Source organism: Galleria mellonella, unplaced genomic scaffold, assembly GCF_026898425.1.
Source record: "Galleria mellonella isolate WM207_F2 unplaced genomic scaffold, CSIRO_AGI_GalMel_v1 utg149, whole genome shotgun sequence".
Classification (NCBI taxonomy): Eukaryota; Metazoa; Arthropoda; class Insecta; order Lepidoptera; family Pyralidae; genus Galleria; species Galleria mellonella.
In genome coordinates, this window is record NW_026442000.1 from 386315 (window position 1) to 413377 (window position 27063).

General features: G+C 40.4%; 1 protein-coding gene across 6 annotated transcripts; it reads left to right on the forward strand.

The window, feature by feature from the left end:
- Positions 1-196: 196 nt before the first annotated feature.
- On the forward strand, positions 197-27063 carry LOC113510878 (zinc finger RNA-binding protein). 6 transcript variants are annotated; one of them, XM_052892052.1, is made up of 20 exons: positions 197-356; positions 554-693; positions 3708-3901; positions 4582-4735; positions 5552-5645; positions 5946-6069; positions 6992-7271; positions 7869-8185; positions 8852-8971; positions 9558-9656; positions 10344-10532; positions 11446-11525; positions 18822-19110; positions 20764-20887; positions 21962-22056; positions 22544-22639; positions 23057-23209; positions 24389-24484; positions 24864-24972; positions 25766-27063. In XM_052892052.1, exons 1-20 carry the CDS (start codon positions 304-306, stop codon positions 25828-25830), a joined length of 2871 nt encoding a protein of 956 aa, XP_052748012.1. In that variant the 5' UTR covers positions 197-303; the 3' UTR covers positions 25831-27063. The 6 variants fall into 6 exon arrangements, with proteins under 6 accessions (XP_052748012.1, XP_052748013.1, XP_052748016.1 ...); XM_052892053.1 differs by having other exon boundaries at positions 9561-9656; XM_052892056.1 differs by having other exon boundaries at positions 4600-4735.

A 27063-nucleotide genomic window follows, 5' to 3' on the forward strand; every position in this document is an offset into this window, starting at 1 on the left:
AACATAAGAGATAATTGGATCTTAGTAGTAATTTCAGTTCCTAAATTATTCTGAAGGGGCACTATCAACAACTACAATAATTTTCGTAAATTTAATACTAGAAATTTAATAAATAATTCAACACACAAAATCAAACTAAAAAAAATAATATGGCTGTCTAATTATCTTGTCCAGTCATGTTGAAAACGAGTAAAGAAAATATACGTTCCTAGTTTATGGTACAGAGACCGCCATATTTGCCAAAGACAAAGGCCGGTCTTTTCCGCTCGAAGCGTCTGTTGTTTCAACGCGGAAAATTGGTAAATGATGGCAGCAAATAATTATTTTGGGTTTACTCATGGAGGAACCCAATATGGGTAAGTTTTTTACATATTATTTGCAGTAAAATATCAATTTATATGGTACATTAGTTTTAAAGTATATTTGATTGCTGAGCTATCTCGTCCTCATGTTTCTGATCTAGTCAAAATGGCGTCTAGTCTGTATTGATCGAATTTATTTTGCTATTCGACTTGTTTTTACCTTCATTATTGATATGAGAGTGTATTTTTAGTGCGGCGACTGCTGGAGCGGCATATGGCGGTCAAACAGGTTACGCTGTAGCCCCAGCAGCCACCGCTGCAACTTATGGTACACAGCGTGCCGCAGCCACTGGGTACGACACTGCGTATCAGGCTGCAGCAGCTACTCAAGGTATGTTTTTTGATGATAAATGGGTAAAAATCTCGCATTGTTTACATCACAAACAGGCCTAGATGTTTATAAACTAAAAATACACCTACTTGTGTTTTTACGTAGTTATCCTTCCTTAGTTTTCTAATCGATAGCACTGCGACACGATTTTACATAATTGAATTACACGGCAATCCGTTTATTCACTATACCACAATTTAATATTTATGTTGAGAGCTATGATCAGTAAATGCGCCTAGTTATTCTGTTGTTTATAAATTTTTGCTAAAATTGTCGAAAATTTTTATCACTCGTGTAATTAGCTAACCAGTCACTTAATAACAATTGAATTAATTAAAGACTATTTATTTAGGGCTTTATATAGTTCATGTAGGTATCTGGATTTCTTTAGCCTGTTGATTTTAACCAATGCCTATTAGTTGGCAAATGATCAAAAGTTGTGTGAGATATATGTATACTTGCTATAAGAAATAATATCAAATTTATCATTTGGATATACTGAATTTATCCCATTTTGAAAATATTTATTTGGTTATTATTTTAATAATGTATTTAAAATGATGATAGATGAAAAGTGAGGTTACTTGTTAGATGAAAAATATTTATACTCGTATATGATATTCATTGTTTACAGTGGTCATGAAATAATTCAGTTGATTTAATTAAACAGTACATCAAATTTGTGCAAAAAAATTCTATTTTGTGTTTATCAGTTCTGCCATAATTATGGTAAATTGGTCTTAGCCATTACGTTATATTTGGAGTAGGGTAAAACATAGTAACTTGTATCTATGACTAATGGAACAAATAGATAATTAAATAAAATTGATATTTATCATTATTTATATGAGATAAGATTTTATAGTTTCAAACAAATGTAAGATTATCTTGTATACATAAATATATGGAAAAGAGTAGCTGTGAAGTGTCTTGCGCATTTATTTTCAGCACATCGCTATATTATAAACACTACAATAGAATTGTAAAAATTGACTATTTAAAAGAGTTTCTAAACAAAATAGAGAGTATTTCTATTCTATTTTAAATAAATCATGACACATACAATGGTCCAAATGAGAGGCTAATTGTGGAAATAGGAATTCAATGTACAAATAAATCATGAAGTAAAATTATTTATACCTGTGACTTTGTCTGGGTTCTGGCCTATGATCGGGATATGTTCACTGACTAGGTAAAAAATAACTTTTGTTCTTTTCCATCTCATAGTATTTACCATTCATATTTTATACCATTTTATAGTCATTTGTTAAGTTTGTTAAGGCATTGGGAAGTAATAAACAAATACTTTCATATTTGTAATATTAGTAAGGACTTGGAAGGATACTATTTAATGATATATACTTAAGACCGGGTTTAAGTAATTTTTTGTAATATTTTGTTGTAATTGACACAGAAACATAGCAATGGACAGGTAATAACTGAGCTGATCACAGAAACACTATAAATGATATTGAGAAACAGATTGAAACATTCAATCAACTAATTGATTTTTTATTTGTACTATTGTTAATGGACATCTTTTGTTCTAACCTGTTATTTGTTTATACAGTAAACCCTCTATATAAGCAACTCATTTGAACCAATTACAATAAAAAAAGTTTCTTATTGGGAAAAGTTATTTATAGGGAAAAAAGGAGTATAAAAATACCATCTGGAAAATATTTTTATATATTGCTTTTACTAACTAAGTTGAGTAGAATAATTAAAATACAAAAAATATTGCTTACAGAGAGCTTGCTTATATACAGGGTTCACTGTATTTATATTAACTTCTACTGAAACGGGCAATAGTTTTATATACATTTGATTTTTTATTTTTTCAATATATAATACTAGCTTTTCCATTGATTTATTTATTTATTTTATTTGGGATAACAATAGCTTTTTACAAAATTGAATACATATTACATTGCATTTACTACATGCTAGCCAATTATAGTTATCCACAGTGCAAAACATAAGCACTCGTTAAGGGAATAAAACCAGAGGGAAACTTTGTACAAAAGTCGATTGCTTGAGTACCTCTGTCCCATTTGTGTTTCTACCATGAAGCAGTTGTGTTTGCATGGCTGTGTTTCGATTTGAAGGGTGGGATACGGTGTTAATTTATAGGGTACAGAGGAATAACACCTGAGTCCTCAGGAATAACAACACATGGGGGTATCATGGGTGAAACAGTGTGCTCTGTTATGACCATGGTACTGCTCATGTCTATAGGCGACAGTTACCACTTTCCATCAGGTGGGCCGTCAGCTTATTTGCCATTCTAAGTCGTATAAAATAATAATAATAACAATAGTAGTATGGTGCATCTGCTACAATGTTCGCACTGTCTGTATAGTGTGTGAATATTACAAAATTTGATTAAATCAAATATACACAGTATAGTCTAGTTCAAAGTCCTAGCAATGCTTTGACATTGATATACAAAATGTTTCTCTGATTGAAATCAAGTTATCCAGGACCAGGAATAGGTTATCAAACAATGTGGCACACGATCTCAAGATCTGAATATGTCTATTGCTATCTATTCATATTTTGTAAATAAACTTAACATTTTGTTTTAATGTAATTAGTCATAGAGTAAGTTGATGGGAAATAATATCAAGTCACACTTGTCCCCTATTGGGCTAGTTAGAAACAATAGAAAGTCAAGTGTTCCAATTTAGATACAATCACAATAATACGTAGATTATATATTATTAATATAAACAGCTTAACTGTTGTAATTCTACTAAATATTATATTAAAAAAAAGTGCCAAGATTCTTTTTTTTTTTAAGGGAGTTGACAATGATTATAAAATATATCTTTTCTTTACCATATTTATAATAATTAGTATGAAACTAATTTTTATATTATAATTTTTAGTATATCTCAGCTTGGAATTTAATTCATCAAGCTATTAAGCATAGACATCGCGCATGTAGCAATGGACATATGTTTGAATAAGATATAGGTAGCAAGACGAGGTTTGAGATGTTACCATAACAGATGTTTATGCAGCGGCGGCGCACGCGCACGCTCATGCGGCGGTGGCGGCGGCGTCGGCGTACGACGCCAGCAAGAGCGCCTACTACCAGCAGGCCGCCGCCGCCTACCCAGCCGCCGCGCCGCCCCAGCCGCAACCCACCTACGACGCTGCCGCCGCCAAGCCCGCCTACTCCACGCCCGCCACCTACACGCAGGTATTGCGCTACTCTACTCCACTACACCGCTCCAACACTACACACTCTGTGACCTTCCAATGTGATTAGTAGCTCCATTGCTAGTGATATACCCTGTCAGGTCGATCTCGTGGTTCCCCCTGGAAACCATTGTGATTGATTTATTGTTATATTCGTCACGGTGGGCTAACTGACCTACTTCATCCTCACCTATCATCGCTCATTAGTGACCCGCCAGTGTATACTGATGGGTTTACCATTCCATTATCACCCATTTAAAAAAAAAAAAGACCTCCCACTGTTATATTTGATAAAATGTTTTGAATTATTATTCCGTTTTAACTGTAATAAAGCTGAATATTGTTTTTATGAGAAGTTTGTCATTAAAACGTTTCCACCGTGAAGCAGTTGTGTTTGCATGACTGTGTTTCGGTTTGAAGGGTGAGATATGGCGTGAATTTACAGGGTACAGAGGAATAACATCTGAATCCTCAGGAATGTCAACGCATGGGAGGTATCATGGGCGAAACAGTATACTCTGTTATGTCCATGCTACTGCTCATGTCTAAAGGCGACTGTTACCACTTTCCATCAGGTGGACCGTCAGCTTGTTTGCCATTTTAAGTTGTATAAAACAAAACAAAACAAATATTGTATTGAAGTTGATGGTTGTTGTACTGTGCATCTATAATGAGTCGTAGAACACAATCGTGGTGCAGGGCGGCGCCCGCGCGGGCGGCGGCGCCAAGGCCTATGGCGGCGTGTACACGCACACGCACTCGCACACGGCCACCACGGCCGCCGCCTCCTACCCCGCGCAGCCCTACACCGCGCCCGCCGCGCAGCCGCCCAAGCGTGAGTACAGTAATCCTGGCGACTTGTATTCATCTAAAATATGATTCTCAGGTGTGGTCCCGGCATAAAATTGGCTACCTTTTCCTTTCCTGTGGGTGTCGTAAGAGGAGGCTAAGGAAACTTAATGGGTGAGGGATGGGCAGCAGCGTCCCACTGGAAACATCACCAGAACTGGGGGGAAAGGGATTGTTAGTAATGGAGACTGAGAATTCCATTGCTATCAATATACCCAACAAGGTCCATCCCTTGTTTCCCCTGGAAACTATCATGGTTAATTCCTGATGAATTCATCATGATGGGCTAACTGGCCTGTTTTCATTCTCATCTATCACCCTTCACTGGTACTCCGCCAGCGTATACCGTTAGCGCAGGCGGGGTTACCATTCCATTTTCACCCATCAAATAAAAAAAAAAACATCAGTCCTAGTTGCAGTTGCCAAATGTGGTAACTACTGGCAAAATCCACTTTATGGGAGATGCCTATTTTTAACAATCGACAGTTATTAACCGATATAATAATGATCCTTATATCTCTCTTCTAGCTTTAACATATATCATAATATCATCCTGTTCACTGCAGTAATTGCCACACTTGGCAGGCAGATTGGCAATCGCAGTTAGGTTTTTAAAAACGTTTAAAGAGGGACATTGCTGCCCATCCCTTATCCTCCCTTAGTCGCCTCTTACAACACCTATGGAAAGGAAGGGATGGCTTAATCTATGCTGGGACCACACGGAGAATCATTTTAACATTTATATTTGTTGTGTATTGAATGTTGTAAACATACTGAACTGATATTTGTTTTGTTGATATAGAATCTGCAAACAGAGGCAATACTGCGTACGACACAGCATTGTATAACGCAGCGACAATGTACGTTGCGCAGCAAAATAAGACTGGAGGAGGAGGGTGAGTTTATATATTTTTAAAAAGCATATACAGAGAACACTATATAAGCACCCTCTCTATAAGCAACATCCTTTGTATTTTATTTATTCTATTCAGCTTAATTGGTAAAAGAAATAAGTGAAAATATTTTCCAGACGGTAAGTATTTTTATATTCCTTATTTTTCCTGTAAGTAACTTACCTCAATAATTTTTTTTTTTTATTGAAATTGGCTCAAATAAATTGAGAGCGATCATTGTATAAAAAAATCATATGAAGGTGATGTTATTTGGTTTTATATAGTTTATGTTTTGTTATATAGTGGTTGGAAGAATTATAATAAAGGTGGAGTAGGCGCCGGGCAACAGCGACGCCCGAAGCCGCCGCCGAAGGCCCAGCAGTTGCATTACTGCGACGTCTGTCGTATATCCTGTGCTGGTCCTCAGGTATGTCTTATAGATGTCTTATATCTTTTACAGTGATTTTTTTTGTATGGATTTTGCTTATCTTAGTATCTAATATTAAAATAAGACCTTTTAGGTCTATGTGGTAAAACTTATAATTAAAAGTATGATTAGTGTTAGAAATGACCGATATTTCATTTATAAAGTTAGGTTTTGGTATCTTGACGACAATAAACAAAATAGATTAAATCTATTTTAATTGGGTGTATAAATTTTAACAATTTAATAATTTCTTACTACTGTTAGGGGCCTTTTGTTATGAGGAAATATATTAATTTCCTCTTATTGTATTGCTTTGGTGGCTTTTTATGTTATTATGGCTTACTTTTATTTCGATTTTTTTTTTTTTTATTTGAATTTGTGTATTGTATTTTGTTCCAGCCTATTTCATTCTCAGGATGTAGTAATTTACATCCTGAGAATGAAATAGGCTGGTAACATGTACCGTTACGCTAGAGCTACATTTGAGCGAATTTTGGTCGCATATTTTGGGCAATGAAATGTAATTGTTTATAATTTACTACTGGCTGTTCCTCTGTGCGGAAAATGAGTCATTATGGTGGTTGACCTCGTGGAATGTTTACGACCGGTGTTTGTTTAGTTGTCGTTACATGGATTTTTGTATTGAGGGAAGATAGGTAATTCCGAATTGCATGTCTTCTCTTATGTCCGCTACATTTGGACGATAATTCACGTTGAATGCTCGTGACGGTGATTGGAGGTCAGCGCGCTGATGATCGAACAGACTCCGGTCGTTAGTGTTCTGTGGCGGTATGTCGACGGACCGATTTGTACAAAGGGTTTGAGAGTAGCATATTGTAGGCAATACAATGATCAAAGGTCGGCACAAAGTAGCAAGTGAGTGTACTGTGTGACGAGTGGGCGGGTTGTGGCGTGTCGGTAGACGTACAAGGAGCACCTGGAGGGGCAGAAGCACAAGAAGAAGGAGGCGGCGGTGAAGCTGGCGGCGGCGGGCGGGGGCGCGGGCGGTGCTGGGGGCGGCGGGGGCGCGGGGCGCGCGGGCGGCGGCGCGGCGCTGCGCTGCGAGCTGTGCGACGTGACGTGCACGGGCGCCGACGCGTACGCGGCGCACGTGCGCGGCATCAAGCACCAGAAGGTCGTCAAGCTGCACACCATGCTCGGCAAGCCCATCCCCTCCACGGAGCCCACCAAGCTCGGCGGTGGTGAGCGTTCTACACCTCCACACCATTACATCACTAGTTTACAACTGATTTTACTGCACTCTCAATTATTTTTTATTTCTTAACAATCTTTTAATAATTTTTTTTCCTCCCACTGATCATTTTATTCTATTTTATTTTTACATATCGTATCTTACTCATTCACAGTTGTCGTAGTTTCCTTTTCGTTGAGTATGTATCAGATATGCTCTCCAGCGGCACCGACGTCGTATGGAGAACATATTTGTGACCGATGACCCGCATCTGTGCTGATCCCCCCTGATGCCACAATATCATATCTGTATCACGACCGCGACGAGTTGGCAGTTAGATTGTTGTACCAGTCAAATTTTCTCCACGAAAAGTAGCGAAAGTATAATATTATGGCACACGGTACAGATATGGAGTATGTGCGAGTCTAATGGGCCTTTTTTATACCGAAACGGACCCGATTGGTACGATTTGAAAATAGAGGCGATCTCAAAATTCCAAAATCGAAAGATAGTTTTGTAGAAAAGGCTCAGTGTAATTGTTGTCGCAACAACCGTCCGACTTGTTTGGCAGTCACTAAGAGGAAATTTGACTTTTCCAATCTATCAGCCAAAAAGACGGTAGCCGGGACGCCCAAGATCGCATTCGTGGCTTCGGGGGGGCTTAGTACAGTGGCGAGCACATCGACCAAAGAACAAAAACCACCCCAAGGCGACAAGGACAAGGAGGGAGACGAGAAGGAGGACGAGGGCGAGACAGAGCCCGAAGTGCAGCCGGTGGGGCAGGACTACATCGAGGAAATCCGCGGCGATGACGGCAAGGCGCTCAGCTTTAATTGCAAACTCTGCGACTGCAAGTTCAATGACCCCAACGCCAAGGAGATGCATATGAAGGGCCGCCGCCACCGGCTCCAGTACAAGAAAAAGGTATGTGCTTAACTTTTATATTTCAGTTCAGCCTACTTATTGCATATATATGAAGTATCATGGGGTGTAAGAGTATTAAATGTTAGGTCTTCTCTCAGGTTATAGAAGGATACAAACGGTACATTGGCTTGCAGTATCTACTAGTTTAACTTTACGCATCTCGCGATTTCGACGTGCTCGCATTTTTTATGTTTATTGACGTTGTTATCCCGCGATTTTTGTTTTTGGTAGATTGATATTGTATTTCAGAATCTCGCTAGATTGCTAAATACTCGAACTGCTATTTGTAGTCAAAGCGGATGTGTTTTAGTGTTGTGAAAAAAAAAATACGCGGTTAGAGGGTTAATAATCTCGCCTAATGGTTTAAACAAACATTGGACATTAAAAAGAAATATGGTATGGTGAAGTCTGCATCTTATCTCTAGTTAAATAGTTCATTCTATTATATTTAGGAAAATATTTTTTTTATTAAATTCTTTATTAGAATAAGACCCAATGATTATTTAGTAAAAGGTTTGAGGCGCCCGTCGAGCCTGGCGGCCGTTCATGGCTGCCAAGAGATCCGGGCGCCGCATGATTACAATCTTTGATGAGGTTACCACACTGCTGTCACCTCAGTGTTGTTGTACCGAGATGTAAATAAAAAATGTGAGTCGTGGCGCGCAGGTACAACCGGACTTGGAGGTGAAAGTGAAGCCGTCGATGCACCAGCGCAAGCTGGCAGAGGCCAAGGCTCAGCGGCTTCTGGTCCGCGATGAGATCTGGGCACGTCGCCGTATGCACGAAGTAAGCAATATCGTAACTTGTATGTAGATTTAAAGATGAACATCATTGCTTAGTGTAAAATATGTGAAATAAGCCTCTCTCAGACATTGGAATATTATATTTAAATTATTTATGAAGATAGTTTTTTCACTGCTTACATAGTACACAATTGTAACAAATTTCAATATGGCACCTTAGATTTTTTTTATACCATTTAGAATGACAAACAAGCTGACGGCCCACCTGATGGAAAGTGGTAACCGTCGCCTATATAGACATGAGCATTACCATGGACATAACAGGGTATACTGTTTCGCCCATGATACCTCCCATGCGTTGCCATTCCTGAGGACTCAGGTGTTATTCCTCTGTACCTAGTAAATTCACGCCATATCCCACCCTTCAAACTACTACTCATCTGTATTATATGGTATTGCTCACCACTTACCAAATGTAAGAAGATCAAATCAGTGGGCAACTGGGTGAAATGGTTAGTCTAGTGACAAAGTTTTACGCAAGGCTTATGGGAATACTTTCTATGTCAAACATATGAAAAAAGCACCAACTAAATGTTGTAGTGAATGAATATATAATATGGTTTGTTCAGCAGGGTATGGAGGAGGAGGAGCGCGGGTACTGGGAGGGAGGCATGGAACCGTGGTGGCCACGTGGACCGTTGCCGCCCCACCATCATCATCACCATCATGTATGTTATTTGCCATATCAGCTAATATCAATTGAAGAACCGAATTCCCTCTAAAATAAAACTTGTTTTCGAATAACGATACACATTTTTTTTTATCATTTGGGAAGTGTCCAAGCACGCAATGTACTGAGCTGAGTTTGTCTCATTTAGGATTTATAAATGTCTAATGAATCATTCAAAATTTATAACACTTTGGAACAATTTTCTTTTTTCTGTTTTGAATTTTAAATGCAATGATATAGATTTGCATTTAGATATACGTTAGTTATTTTTTTAGATTGTATATGTAATATATATCTTATATATAGATATACAATTTTTTTTGATGGGTGATAATGGTTTGGTAACCCCGCCTGCGCTAACGGGATACGCTGGCGGAGCACCAGTGAAGGGTGATAGATGAGAATGAAAACAGGCCAGTTAGCCCATCATGAAGAATTCATCAGGAATTAACCATGATAGTATCCAGGGGGAACAGTGAGGAGGTCGACCTGGTTGGGTATATTGCTAGCAATGGGATTCTCAGTCTCCATTACTAACAATCCCTTTCCCCCCTAAATATACAATATGTTAGATATACAGCATTAAAAACCTTTAATTAATACTCCCGAATGCTTTTCATTTATGAATTGAATGTATAGTGGGGCTTAGGGTTATTACTAGGAGTGAGCGTGGTTGATGGCACAGGGTATGGGCGTGCCGTACGGGCCGGTGGGGCGGCGGCCCGAGACGTCGGACGACCGCCACGTGGTGGCCAAGCACGCGGAGATCTACCCGCCCGAGCAGCAGCTGCAGGACATCCAGCGCGTCGTGTCGCACACCGAGAAGGCGCTCAAGTCGCTCTCCGACGCACTCGCCGACCATGCGCGCCCTAAGGTACGACATGTAATCTATTTGCTTTAATTTCTACACTTTTTTTTATACCATTGAGGTGGCAAACAAGCATACGGGCCACCTGATGGTAAGTGGTTACCGTAGCCTATGAACACCTGCAATACCAGAGGTATTACGCGTGCGTTGCCGACCCCGAAGAAACCTCTTTACCCCTCTTTAGAAGAACCCCATGCTGTAGTCTCTTAGGAAAACCTCGGCAGGGAGCTCATTCCACAACCCGAGTGTTCGTGGGAGAAAACATATCTGAAACCGCTCAAACCACTATAAACAGTGGAAATATCAGTTTATAGACATACTTGTCGCTTTAAATCCAGCTATTTGCAAAAAGATCTTAAAAAGTACTGTCTTATAATATTGTATATCATACTGAATGCTGGTCACAGCACCAAGTTATACCAGTTTTAAATATTGAGTCGATTGATGACTGTAATATCTGTTAGGTTTATAAAATAATAGAATATTCATGTATTTACTAAAATTTTGTAAATGAAATTTGTTACAATATATATGTTTATAATATATAGGTTCCTGTATATGTTCCTATATATTATATATATGTATAGGTTCCTGTGTGGCCCACCATAGAATAGGCCACCCCCTGTCCTTTTTGTAAGAGGCGACTAACGGAGAGAGAGGGATTAGTAGCAGCATTCCTCTTAAAACATCTCCAAAATCTAATTGCAGTTGTCAAGTACTACTTCTAATCTTGGCAATTACTGGCAAAACCCCTTAGGGGGAGACTTATGTTCAGCAGTGGACAGTTAAAAGCTGATGTGATGATGATGATGATGTTTATAGATTTTAATATTAGTTCTTTTATCATAATCCGGTGTATACATGTGTCACTGTCACATGTCACATGTATTGAATAAAATTTTGCATTCATTGTTTATAGGCACAGGCTGGAAATAAAGCACAAAATGACAAGAAAGATGACAAACCTGAAGGGAAGGAAGATGGCCGTGACAATCAGTTGTGAGTATTTTTCTTTTTTTTTGTTTTATTTCTAGGCAAAGAGGAAAATATTTAATTTGTATTTATATTTTTGTGGATATTATATGGGATACGCTTATTAGTTCTAAACTGATTTAATTAATTAATTTTACAATAAATAGTACTATCATGTTGGTTTAATATTAATTTTATTGCAATTATCAGAATATAATGCATTGATGATGATGATGATGAATAAATACACCTAGTATTTGAAGCGATTTATGGCACTAGGGTAAATAAAATAGATAATAATTTGAAGCGTTGATGTAATATAAATTTGATGTTATGCGTTGAAGTTTTGTTTTGCGAGTCAGTTCCAATTTTGAAAACCTGAAAGGTCATGTAAATTTCTCCTGCGCTATGATTGGCGTTCTCGCGATGCCGTGATGAGCGGCTCTTGTTACTGGTTGATGTTGTGTGTGATTATCTATTAATAGCTTAGCAGTCGTCCATTGGTTTTACCGCTGAAACCGCTTCATTATACGCAGGAGTGAATAAATTGTTAATGCTTTAACATGCATCCTTTTATAAATCTTTTGTTTGCAACTAAATTATTACAAAAGAATTAATAAATCACTGAACCATCACTTGTTTGAGGTAGAATGGTAATTTGAGATGAAACCATCTATAAAATTTATTAACACTTATCAATATTTCCTTTGTTATTATATAAACTAGTAAATAACAAAGCATTCATGAATGGCTCGCCCTACAATAATTTAACAGTGTTAATAATATGCAACATATCAAATATTTTTTATTTGCTAAAGTTGCAAATCAGCAAACTTCAATATTATATATATATTAATGTTGTGACATTATTTTTTTGCGCTTGTTTTGTATTGTTTTGTAAAGCATTTTATGGTATTTGAAAACAGCATGCAGCACAAATATAATTACATGCTACCTGAAGTGAAAAGAGAGAAAATTGAGTATGAAGATAGAGATAGAACGTGAGTCGAGATGGATGATTCATAATATTTGTGGCAAAATTTTTGATGATCATAACATTGAACTGGTCATTACGAGAATTTAAATAAATGAGAATGTTAAATAAATAAATAAGTTTATGGTAATAATATATTCTAATTAAATTATACTTATTGAGTTATTTGCATCATTATAGTTGCATAATGTCTCTGATTAACTTATAAGAAATTTTGTCGAGGACATTTTTTTTTATCTATCCATCTATCCATTTAAGAAGCTGCGCTCTTGTCGGTGGAGCTCTTGCCACTCACTACGATTTTCAGCGAGTCTCTTCACCTCTTGATACGACACGACACCAACTCCTTCCTTGATCTGCCTGATGTAACTATGCCTCAGTCTCCCTCTTCTCCTCCTTCCTTATATCTTACCTTCTATTATAATGTTCACAAGTTCGTCGTGTCGTATCAAGTGTCCTAACATTTGTCCCCTTCTGTCCTCAATAGTTCTAATAATTTGTCTCTTTTCCTTAACCCTAAGCATTTATTTTTTTTATATTGATTAAATTTTCAACATCCAAGTAAGAGCTCTTCTCTTCTAGGTTTTGCAATAATTAGGATTTTATTATATTTTTTATGTATTTTTTTTTATTTCATCAATTTTCCAAATGTTTTTACATATATTAACAATGTATTAATACATACACAATTAAAATTCTCGTGGTTGCTAGTATTAATAGTTTTATTAGTACATTATGTTGCTTAAATTAGAAAAATGTTCATTAAAATACCAAATACTGTAGAAGTTCAACTAAGTAGAAGCAATAATCATAGTGTGTAGTTAGTTTTTCATACATTTAACATTTTTGCAGATGAATATAGTTAGAAATCAAGGATTTTATGATACCAAGATAGTGGTAGAATAATAATTAAGTGGTAAATTTCTGGCAGATAATTTGAAAGTACGATGTATGTAGTTTTTATTTTATCTAGTGTTGGCTTATTGGGCTTTAGTAATAGGTAGTACAATTTGAATGATTTATGACGTTCTCGAATAATTGGAGTATGTTCAAATGCGATGCGAGTCGTTATTTTAGTTGCAGTAATCGTATAGAATGCAGTGTCCGCCTAATGTTGGTCGCCTAATCGTTTCATATATTACAAATTTTTCATTATGCCTAATTACATCTACCTAACGATGCCAATACTCAATGTTAATATATACTCGTATAAATATCTCGATTTGGTGATTACATTTTAATTATTGTTGTTTTATTTGTTAGAATTTAATTAACAATTTGTTACACAACTAATGAAATGAATGTTATTTGAATTCTGATAGATCTTGTTTATATTTTACTAATATGCTAGTTTGAAAAAAGACAATGTTTAGTGGTTGTTTCCATTGATTAATAATCCTAGATGAATGTTTGTGTTTTTGCACAGAAAGTGGATTCATTGAATGTATTTTTATTTAAAAAATTGTGGGTCTAAAATGGGATAGATATATTTTTTAAATCAATGGTTTTATTAATATAAGGGTAATGTTAACATATGAAACTGATGTTTATTAGAGATCTGTTTATCTCCGTTGGCACTTGATTTTTTGTCAACCAGCTCGATACCTGAGTCTTGCTGTGTTTCGGTTTGAAGAGTGAAATATATTAATAATAATAATTAATAATAATAATAATAAGCCTTCCAAAGTCCAACCCCGCGTCCGAGCTTACCATCTAGCTCACGTGGAAGGCGGTCACGCGTATAAATTAAACCTACGCGGCTAAAGGGGCAATGGCAAAAATAAAGATGGCGAATAATAATAACGGAGAGAGTATAGGGTCGCTGCCCGGGGGTCGCCGGGGCGCGTCTACAACTGGCGGTAGGCGCGGCAGAATGCGAGCCAGCCGACCGGCCCCACCACCTGGCCGGTCCGACCCCTCGCCATCGACATCAGCTGGCTTGGCGCCGGCAGGGCCGTCACAGGCCCAGCAATCGGTGCCCGCCACTGGTGGTACACGTCGCATGAGGTGGACAAGAGCCATGAATGAGGACCTCATGCGTGCGTTCTTCAGGGCTACAGGGACAGAAACAGGCAGAACAGGATACCGGGCAGTAATGCACCGCGAGTTTCTGCGTCTTTTACCGGATCTAACCGTCTCGGAACAGAACCTAGCCGACAGAGTTCGGTACATACAGCGCTCTGGTATGTTTAGCGCGACCGAACTCGAACGATTGCGAAGTGAAGTTGTTCCAGAAGCAAACTCCGCGACCGTAGAGCAACCCATCTCAGACGTGCTACCTAGCGTAGAGGTGGTTGCCGAAACGCTTTCAGAAGCGGATGCGGACGGAACAACTTCCCAGGATATAGAGCATATGAGGAGCATACTAGAGGAGGCGATTCTAGAGATCCGAAGAACTCCCCTCGAAGAGAGACCGAAGCTTCCCCGGATATATCCAAATGTGGCGACGCGGGATGCCATTGAGGCCACAAATGGACTGCTGCCCCAGTACCTTGAGGGCAGCGGTGACCTGGGAGAGACGAGTTCAATCCTGTTTGGCGCTGCGTTGGCAGTATGCCGATATACCGGCGCAAAAATGCCCCGGGCTGGACGTAATATCCAAAGGGATAATATGAAACCAGCCTGGAAAAGAAGGATTGAACGACGGATCGCCCAGGCCAGAGTCCTCATTGGTAGACTGCTCTGCTTCAGGGAGGGCAACACACGCCCGAGAATTATGCGCTCCGTAAAAGAGGCCTTTGCTGGGACAGGTGTACGTCTGTTCCAGCCGGACTTCGGGCACAAACTTACGGAGCGCATAGATGAACTGAAGCAGAAGATCGCTGCATGGGGGAAGCGACTCCGACGGTACTCTGAGAGGGTTGAGAGGTATCAACAGAATCGCCTCTTTATGAGTGATCAACGGAAGTTTTATAGGAACTTGGAGCGCCCAAAACTACAGCCCACAGGACAAAGACCCGAAACAGCCAATTTCGTCGCCTTCTGGAGACAGCTGTGGTCTGAACCTGTGGAACATGAGGAGGGCGCATGGATGCACGATGTTGAGGAAGCATGTGCTCGAATAACGCCGATGAACGCCATTGCCATTACGGAGGAAGACGTGGTTGCCGCGATCCGTCGGGCTCCGAACTGGAAAAGTCCGGGGATCGACGGATTGCAGCACTACTGGTTAAAGGCGTTCTCGGCCAGCCATGCGACCTTAGCCGTGCAATTCCAGAGTGCCCTCGAAAACAGGACGCTCCCGAACTTCCTTACAACCGGGATCACTCATTTAGCTCCTAAGACGGACGATACCGCGGATCCATCTAAATATCGCCCCATCACTTGTCTTACGACAATATATAAGACGTTAACATCCGTTCTGAGCGCTAAGATCTCTCGTCATGTGTACGAGAATAAGATCCTATCTAGCGCTCAGAACGGATGCAGGGGCGGTAGCCGCGGATCGAAGGAGCTGCTCCTCATTGATGCTGTCGCTGGGCACGTGGTCAAGCGGAACCGTCGGAATTTCTCCGCCGCCTGGATAGATTATAAAAAGGCGTTCGATTCCGTGCCCCATTCATGGCTCCGGAGGATACTCGAGCTGTACAAGATCGACGGTACAGTTCGAGTGTTCTTGGAGGGATGCATGAGGCAGTGGACGACGATCCTGACTATCCAGGGCGAGCGATTGACGGATACCGCTGACCGGATAGAGATAAAGAGAGGAATATTCCAGGGCGATTGTTTGAGTCCACTTTGGTTTTGCCTGTCCCTGAATCCACTCAGTACTTTACTGGAGAATTCGGGGACTGGATTTCAGTATCGGAGAGGAGGTACACGAGTGTCTCACCTTCTGTACATGGATGACTTGAAACTGCTAGCTCCGAGCGTCGAACGCCTGACGGAGCTGCTAAATATCGTAAACGATTATAGCAGCTCTATTAGGATGGCGCTCGGAATAGACAAGTGCGCGGTCCTCCATGTGCAGAGGGGACGGGTCACTCAAACTGAAGGGATCGCCACAGATCCCTCTAATATTAAAACCCTCTCCGAGGCTGAAACATACCGGTATCTGGGCATGTCACAAAACATCGGTGTGAAGGAGACGGATATGAAACAGTCAGTCCGCGAGGAATTTTTTGCGCGCCTTACAAGAGTACTGAAAAGTTCTTTGTCGGGCGCCAATAAAATCCGAGCTTATGACGGCTGGGTCATACCCGTACTCCTTTACACTTTTGGCGTGCTCAGATGGTCTCAAACCGAACTCGAAGCCCTGGATCGGAAAGTCCGCACAACTATGACCCTCCATAGAATGCATCACCCGAAATCGTCAGTCATGAGGCTGTATATCCCGCGGAAAGCTGGTGGTCGAGGCTTGTTAAGCGTTAAGACCATGCACAACCGCGAGATTGACAGCCTCAGGACATATTTTCTGGAGAAAAGAGACGAGGGTTTGCATAGAGAAGTCATAGAATGTGACAAAGGATTCACCCTCTTTCTCTGGCTAAAGAGGACTGGCGAAAACCCGAAGTTTTGGGTACCTCTCAGCGGGAGGCCGTATGGAAAGAGAAGGAGTTGCACGGAAGGTTCTTCAAAGCCCTTCACGGGCCGTACGTAAACACGAAGACCTCCGTGCACTGGCTACAGTTCGGTGATCTCTTCGGAGAGACCGAGGGTTTTGTCTGTGCAATACAGGATCAGGTGGTTAAGACGAACAATTACCGAAAGCACATTCTGAAGGATGGCACTGAGGACATCTGTCGAGCATGTCGCCATCCTGGAGAGTCACTCAGACATGTGCTTTCGGGTTGTTCAGCTCTTGCCAACACAGAGTACTTGCACAGGCACAACCAGGTAGCCAAAATACTCCATCAAGAGCTAGCTCTGAAGTACGGCCTCGCGAATGAGAGGTTGCCGTACTATAAGTACGAGCCACAGCCGGTCCTCGAAAGCGACAGCGTCAGGCTCTACTGGGACCGATCCATCATCACGGACAGGACTGTTCTTGCGAACAAACCTGATATCGTGGTGATGGACCGGGCACTTTCGAGGGTGTTTTTGGTGGATGTCACCATACCGCATGACGAGAACCTCGTGAAAGCCGAAACCGAGAAGAAGAGAAAATATCTCGACCTGGCTCACGAGGTGACCGAAATGTGGGGGGTGACATCTACCGAAATCATCCCAATCGTTATGTCGGTGAACGGTCTTATCCCAACCAGTCTGGAACAACATCTCAGACGGTTGGGATTCCGAGGCGGCTCACTCCCGGGAAAGATGCAGAAAGCGGTGCTCTTAGATTCTGCCCGCATTGTACGCCGGTTTCTCTCCCTGGGGCCCTGAACCCCGGCCGACTGTGCTTCTGCCGGGGGTTAGTTGCCATCTCCTCTCCTTAAGAGGGGAGATGAGAATTTTGGTAAAATTTAAAAATAATAATAAATTTATTTGCTTTAAATAGGGTATGTATCGGTGGTCTTACATTACATAAAGTTTCGTGCCTATTTAGCCATTACAGAATAGCATGCAAATGTCACATTTTGACAGGAATTGATTAATTTAATTTATGCATCGACAACTATATTAGATATTTATCTATTCTTTCTTGAAAAATTCGTCAACAGAGTAAAAACTTTTGCTAAGTAACCATTTACGTAACACAATTTTAAATTTATTTAATGGAAGTTCCTTTATATCCGTAGGTATATTGTTAAAGATTTTCAAACACATCATATAGGAATTTCTTAATAAACGGCTAGTTTTAGGAATTGTATTGGTCACTAATTTTTTAGGGTATCTTGCGCTTCTTTGTATTTGCTCTTTTGCTTCTGTAAACATGTGCTTATTCAATTTAACAAATATACCTGCTTCAAGTATATACAGACTGGGAACAGGTAATATATTTAGAGACTTAAAATAAGGCCTACAAGAAACATCAGGTGCAATATTACATATAGCACGTATACAACTTTTTTGCGCGACTAGAATTTTCCCAACATCAACGCCATTACCCCAAAGTAGCAATCCATATCTAATCATGGATTCAACATATAAAAAATATGCTGTAATAGCAGTATTTTTATTGGCTATCTTGGTTAATTTGTAGAGTGCAAAAGGGAATCTTTTAATCTTTGCACATACCTTTTCTATTTGTTCTTTCCATGTCAATTTAGAATTTATTGTTAATCCTAGAAATTTATTAGAATCCTAGAAATTTATCAGAAATTTATTAGAGATTATTGGGGTCAGAGGGAAAGCCGGTTTCAGGCAAGGATGCATGGAGTGTACCGGGCGCGCGGTGGTCGCAGGCGGGTGCCGGTCCGCGTCTATATAAAGCCGTGCGTGCGCAGGTTCTCGTTCGTGGGCGAGGGCGAGGCGGCGGCGGGCGGCGCGGAGGGCGCGGCGGCGGCGGCTGCTGGGGCGGGGACGGCGGGGACGGCGGGGACGGCTGGGACGGCGGCGGCGGCGGGCGGGCCGCGGGCGCTGAAGGGCGTGATGCGCGTGGGGCTGCTGGCCAAGGGGCTGCTGCTGCGCGGCGACCGCGACGTGCGCCTCGTCGTGCTGTGCCACGACCGCCCCACCGTCACGCTGCTCAAGCGCGTCGCCACCGACCTGCCCGCGCACCTCGCCAAGGTCAAGGTACGACCGCCCGCACGCACGCACGCACACACACACACACACACACACACACACACACACACACACACACACACACACACACACTATGCAACATTTACATCAAATTTATACACAAATTTTGTTATAAATATCATTTCTCAAATTAAAACATAAATTTGCAAATATTTCAGTGAATGTTGAAAACTAAACAGAAGTGTGTGTTAAAAGAAATATTTAAACGTAAAAGTAGCCGGTGCCAAAATAATGCAGCGTCACAATAGTAACGGATATAAAGACATTTTTATCATCTTGTTTGTGTCGCATTTTTAACAACCTACATGATGTAACAGTTTGAAGACACCACCACCGTACGTAACAGATATTTGTATTCGTGACTATACCTATATTTATATCGGCATAAAGTTAGCTATCGTAATTAGACGATCTGCTGTAGAACGCCGATACGTCAAGTTGTATGCAATTTGCAGTTCAGTCACCATTACGCCAGTCAGTTATTACGCTGGCTTAACACCGCGGAACACTGACCCTGTTTAGTTGTTGATTTTTTTTTCTTTATATTTTACGAGCCTAAGGTGAATACTTCTCGGTTTGAATTGTCAACTACCTTAAAATAGCAATATTTTATTGGAAACACTGCTATTTTAAGTTAACAAATATTTTTATTTTTCTACATAATTTCTCTTGGCTTCAACACACTAGATCGAGCGGTTCTCTAACATCAGTATTTCTTTCCGGAAGTAAAGTCCGGAAGTGAAAATTTTAATTTGTATGTATTTTTCAATGCAAAATCATAATAAAATAAAAAATATTGTCAAAAAATATTTAGGAGTGGGTCACCCCTATCATTGAGGGATATGAAAAATAGATGTTGGCCGATTCTCAGACCTACCCGATATGCACACAAAATTTCATGAAAATCGGTAAAGCCGTTTCGGAGGAGTTTTATAACAAACATCGCGACACAAGAATTTTATATATTAGATGTAATTTTAAAATATGTATAAACATCTAATATCAGAAGCTGTAACTTTGATACATTTCTTACTGTCTCAATATTTATAAATATCGACTTTGATATAATAGAATAAACATACAAGTATTCTCTTTGGATAGATGACACTGTGTGATAATTGTTCAGAACTATTTACTGTTATTTCTCCCTTCAAGCAACTATCTTAGCATAACTATTGTTCCATATACTGGGTAGTGTATCACCACCACCATCACCAGAAGGAGACTTTGTACAAAAGTCGATTGCTTGGGTACCTCTGTCCCATTCGTGTTTCAACCGTGAAGCAGCTGTGTTTGCATGGCTGTGTTTCGGTTTGAAGGGTGGGATATGGCGTGAATTTACTGGGTACAGAGGAATAATATCTAAGTCCTCAGGAATGGCAACGCATGAGGGGTATCACGGGCGAAACAGTATACACTGTTATGTCCATGGTACTGCTCATGTCTATAGGCGACTGTTACCACTTTCCTTTAGGTGGGCCGTCAGCTTGTTTGCCATTCTAAATTGTATAAAAAAAAAAAGTGTAATTAAATATCCAGTCACTTAGTAATCGCTTATCATTAGTCGGGTTGCTGTTAGTCATATTCGGCGAAAATTGTAAATATGCGAGGAGTGGCATGAAGCTATGTATACATGGGCAGGCCCCCGGCGACGATACGAAGTATAAAGTGGAACTGCTGCCGGCAGAGGGCGCCGTACAGGTGTCGGACGGGTCCATCAACGTGCTGGTGAGCCTCACGTCGGCCGTCATGCGCGAGCCCGCAGGTGAGTCCGCCGTACGCTCGACGCGATCTCGACGCAGCCAATTTCACTCATAAGCTCACCCGTGCCGAAATACCGCAGAAATGGCGGCGCCACTGTATATTATTCTCATTAGAAAACATTCAGGATATGTTGAACAGTAAATGACGATTGAGTACTAGTCATTGAACATTATGTGTCTTGATATATCTGTTGATAATTAATAAATATTGTGTGACCTTACCACGTGGGGTGTGACAGGAGCTTATTTCTGCGGTACTACTGCATGTACCTACAGTTTCTGTGTTGTTCTCAGCTCTGTGCTGCTCTACCATTGTTTTGATGATTGTACCCAACGATGCACGGATGAAATTGGTTGTCGAATCGTCAGTAATATTCCCGTACGATCGAACCAGAACAAACTATCTAATAAGGGAATAATTATACTGTATTTCTATATATTATATGTTTATCAAATATATTTTACTGAATATATTTTTTTGTTTTTGCATACTGTGTTGTGTAATAAAAAAAAAAAAAGATAATTTGTTCAAAGTTACGCCCGGCCGGGCACTGTGTTGAGTGCTTATTTTTAGGTGTGATTAGGGTTAGACGAGCAGCGAGAAGAAAAGGATTTTTGATCATCTATATATCACGTGCGCGTGCGCTTAGACTCCGCAGTGGTATATTCAATCTACTGAAACGGAGCAAACATAGCGTCCAATTAATATTTTATGTATATATTTATGTATATTTTTCCGTCGCTATACTTGTCAAATGTAAATGTACGTAGGACGATGCTACGTTTTATACATAGAATATATATGGTAGTGAGTATGACGGCCACGGCGGCCGCTCGGTGGGAAGCGGAGGGCGGGTCGCCGCGCCCCCTGGCGGCCCGCCGGCGCGGGCGGCCGCGGCCGGCGCCGGCGGCGGCGCGACTCGCCGCGACTCGCCGCGACTCGCCGCGACTCGCCGCGGCACAAGGTCGCGTCGCCGCGCGGCGCCGGGCCCGTCGCCGTCTAGGCCATGTACAATGTTTGCCCCGTTTTCGTCGATGTTTTGATGGTCAAACACCCTTTGTGTTGTTGTCGCTAGAGGGTGGCGACATAAAGCGGGACGACAAGGATGTGCTACCGCGGCAGAAGTGTTTGGACGCGTTGGCCGCCCTTCGGCACGCCAAGTGGTTCCAGGTACATTCGCCACATTATCACCGGGCGCGCTCCCGCCGCCAGCCGCGCTATCCGATACATTACCAACTTTTAACAATATTTTACTTGGGAGCGCGCACCTTTTACTTAGTCACATGTTTGTTTTTATTTTATAAAATATAACGTAGCCTTTTAAGTTTTTAACAAGTTGTAACATTCGAATTTTGAACTCCCATGAACATGTGGCTACGAGTGCTTCTCGTGGACTAAGCTGCGTTTCCCGCACTTTGGTAGCCGGTGATGGGAGGATCAGCGATGCGTCCGGAAACGCAGTTTTAGACTATACCTGCCCCCCAAAGAGCGACTCACATTTATTGCTCTGTTTCTTTCCGCTTCAGTAACTGTAATCCCTTGTTAACTTTTGAATCGAGTAATCGTTGAGGTTGAGTTTGAGAGTGGAGCAATAAATCGGGCGCCCGCGCCGCAGCGGCGCGGCTGCCGGCCGCCGCTGACCACTGTGTGTGCGTAGGCTAGGGCGGCCAGCCTGCAGTCCTGCGTCATCATCATCCGCATCATGAGGGACCTCTGCCGCCGCATACCCAACTGGACGCCGCTCAACCCATATGTGAGTTGACGTTTTATATGTTCATCTATTGGCATATTGGTTTTAATACTAACATTTTATTTGGGGTCTGCATGCGAACTGTATTCTCAAAATACTTTAATATCATATAAGGGCATTAAATCAGATACTTCAATTTGATATTCTTGTATGTTGGGGAATGTTAAAATTAATAAAGTTAGTGTAGAAAACAGAATCACTGGTGCTGATGTTACAAATAGTATATTGGTTTATTTTCATGATCTTTTAAGTGTCCAGTACAATAAAATGTAGCCCTCTAAATATATAATCTCGTATTACTAATATTATTATATTCGGAAAGACTTGGCTTGTTGAAATGAAGACGAATGGGCGAAGGGTTGCTCGTTCGATCTCGGGCTGGTGAATTACTGTTGTTGTGACGGTACACGCGTGGGGCAGGCGATGGAGCTGCTGGTGTCGGGCGTGATGCAGTCGGCGGGCGCGGCGCTGTCGCCGGGCGAGGCGCTGCGGCGCGTGATGGAGGCGGTGGGCGGCGGCCTGCTGCTGGACCACGGGCCCGGCCTGCGGGACCCCTGCGAGAAGGAGCTCGTCGTCAGTACCGCCCACATTACCACTTCACACTCACACTATACAACATTGGACTGACACTACAAATTTTACTAATTCATGAAATTATAACCAGACCTCTGCATATGAGAGATAATTAGGAAAATATATATTTCTCAAACATGCTTGGAAATGTTAGCATTATTTTGACAATCTTCTTAAAGATATTTTAAAATTGCCGTACTGGTCAGATACATGCGGGCAGCGGCCGGCAAAAGTTGTATGAAAATCCATATCTGTCGTGTTTTGCGGCCAGATAAATTACTTCTCGTATATAAACTCATATCTGTCCTGCAATTTAAAAATGGAATGATCTTTTACTTCGAAACATGGCTACTATCGAGGTAACTAAAACAAAGTTTTAAATTTCGAATTGGCTTGCAAATTGAAAGCTGTTTATTGAAAAAAAAAAAACAAAGGAACATTGTGGCGCGTGAAAAATAATTATTGTTCGTTATTCGTCATTGGACTTAAATAGTAAAATTGTATTTTTTATTTCCGCGCATTATTTGAGAAAAGTACTATACAAGCTTGGCCACAGCTAGGCATTGATGGACTCACGTATGTGTTCTTTGGCTATGCTTCGGCCCACATTTGCACGTTCGTCCATCAATGCCTCAGTTGCTGGCCGCAATGCAATAATGTACTATAATTTCCCATAGGTTACGATTAAAGTCTTGAGTATGGTATAATTTAATTTATAAATTCCTAACATCTACCTGCTAACTTGCTGCATTTCCACGCTGAATAGCTATAAAGATGTGCTGACCAAAGTATAGGCCAGCTTTCTGATTACCAGAGATTTCCACCAGCCGGTTAGTTTCCCAAAATGTTTGGTGATTATACAGTCAATAAATATATATTGGTCGTAGTCAAAGTCAATAAATACGTATTCATTGTAGTTGGCATTCCTTTGTTACACATTTCGAGTGTAAAGAACTATATATGTTACTTAAACATCTAATTTTTATTAAATTTTAGTTCTTTTGTAAACAATATATAAATTTTTCGTATACACTTTTATAAAAAAATTTTATTACTTATTGCACATCATGAAATTTTGATGGACATCCCATTATTGCATTCACATTATAACATACACATGCACACGTTAGGGTAGGCAGAAACAATGGTATCACATAGCATTCATAATGAATGTTTCAGGATGCTCTCGGCAATCTGCCCCCACAGAAACGTGAAGATTTAACTGCGTCAGCACAACAGTTCCTGCGACAAATCGCATTTAGACAGATTCACAAGGTATATATTATAATAGCTTAATGCACATTTAATACAAGTATTAATAAGTTTTCATAACAAATAATACACCAACCTGAGAATTTTGTTTTTCTTTTTTTTATGGTATAAAAATGCAATGTTTAATCCACCGTATACATTGGCGAGTTACTAGTGAGTTATAGATGAGAATAAAGTCAGGCCACTTGGCCCATTGTGACTAAATTAACTAGAATTTAACCTCTATGATATCTAATATCTATACCATTTTGTGACCTCACGTTAACAGTATATTGCTAGAATTGGGACTACTAACTTGTTCCTATTGCTCTATTACTAACAATCTCCACTCCTTTGTAATAATGATGTAATGTGTACATAACCGTGCGCCCTCTGGTGGCAGGTGCTGGATATGGAGCCGCTTCCGAAACTGAAGCACGCGACCGGCGGCTGGAAATTCCCCCGCAAGCGCAGGCGCTCCAACACCGACACGGAGGGAGACCAGCCTAATGGTAATACTCCTTGCATACTATATTTTTTTATACCACTGAGGGCAAACTAGCATATGGCCCACATGATGATAACCGGTTACCATAGCCTATGAACACCTGCAATACCAGTAACACATGCGTTGTCCACTTCGAAGAAACCTCTACCCCCTTTTTTAGAGTTAATTTGACTTGGAAACTATAATACTTACGGCATTTAATATTGTTTACGGCCACTATTCCTTACATATTTTTATTTTATAGTAAAATACTATGAAATATCAAAAAAATAGCAATGTAATATACGTATTAAAACTCTACCGCGTAAGGTCAACGCTACAACCATACGAAAATTACCTACGAAGAAGCGCCATTGAGCGCGCGTTATAGGTATCACGCGTCGTTTGCGCGGCCTCAAAACTAAGAATTATCAATTGTGGTGCGTTTCCGATGAGAAAATATGTAATAGATTATTCTATTATTATGCATTTATCAGAATCAGCTGTTTTCATTTTGGCCAATCTGTCCTTTGCACCATGTATATATTAGTCTTCAGGACGGGTGCAGCATGAGGGCGATGTATTGTTTGGCATTATAATAATAATATACGACTACTTACATGATGAGACTTGATGACGAGTCGTGAGACGTCGCGATGTGACGGTGAAGCGATGCAAGCCACGAGTTATTCGTTGCTACGTTGCTGATGTCGCCACACGCGTTTTCATTGACGATATGGCAATCTGATTATATCGAATTACAACAACAGCCTAAGTTGGGTAATTTCAAGGAATTATTATTTCTTTTTCAATTTCAGGCGAAGGGAAAGTGGTCAAGACGGAGGAGAAAATGGACGCGTCCGAGAATAGCGCGAAAAAATAATTTTAAACAAACACGATCTGCCCTTTTCACGTAAACTACTGCGATGCTGCGGCAACGGCAACGGCAACGAGCCCTTTAATTACGTAAAACACAGAGGTCTATCTCGACCCGCAAACGGTTGTCGATTCTGATCGTATGCACTAACTAGGGCCTTTCTAAAAATAAACTGATATACTTTTATTTACACTGCGCAGAATTTGAATATTTTACGACGTTTGTATTCGGTGTAAGTTTGTACACATTTATTTTCGGTCACACAAACTAGGTAACGTTTACGCGGTGATCTGTCCAAAATAAAAAGTAGTCCCAAAATATTAGTAGAGTTTAAAGTTAGGAAGATTTTTAGATTCTATACTGTGTAATCTAGTATTAATTTATGAATGACAGACAGGGATAGCACGTGATTCGAACAATGGGTGGAATTGCGTAGATAATGTTGTATGTATGGATAATAGGGATTGTAAGTTTTTTCTTTTAACTACCTTAGGTTAACAGTATTTTCATTTGAAGTTTAGTTCCTTGGGCGCCGCGCCCGCCGGCGCGTGCGCAACTCCGCATAGTGGAGCTATAATTTAAAGAATACTTTGTTCTATATTAGATAAGATGTATATTTCTAAGTATCTCTTATACGTCTACCAAGTAGGTAGGTGTTTGTATATGCGAGTATTCCATAAAGAGACGAGAAACTTTTTTGGAAATCATTTATATATAATATATTTATGTCAAAATAGAAAGACTTGGTGATATGGCGATGTCGATTCTGGTAAAATAAAATTTAATGCAGATTTGTTATAGGACACTTGTCAATTTTACCAGAAGCAATCACGGTATGACATTGCCGAACTCGGCCACGTGCGATTCGTGAATTTGACGCGGAACTGTAACCAGTCAAGGGATGTTTTGTTGTAGTGGATTCCAAATTGTATTTTAACCTTACTGACTTATAATTGATCTGACACGAACAGCACAAATGAAACTTGTCTGGTGTGGAATACTTCAGGATGCGGTCGCTACGTGTCCACGCTACGTGGAATATAAGTGATCTAAAAATATTATTTATTAGATGTCGGCTTCCCTGTATAACCGGAGCCCTTAGATAGATATTGTAAAAAATAAACAGATTCGACCTTAGTATCTATAAAAATGCAATCTTTGTTTATCTATAAGACATTTTTATTTTCATTTTGTACCCTCTACGAGAAATTAACTGTCAATAAAGATAATGGCAAAATG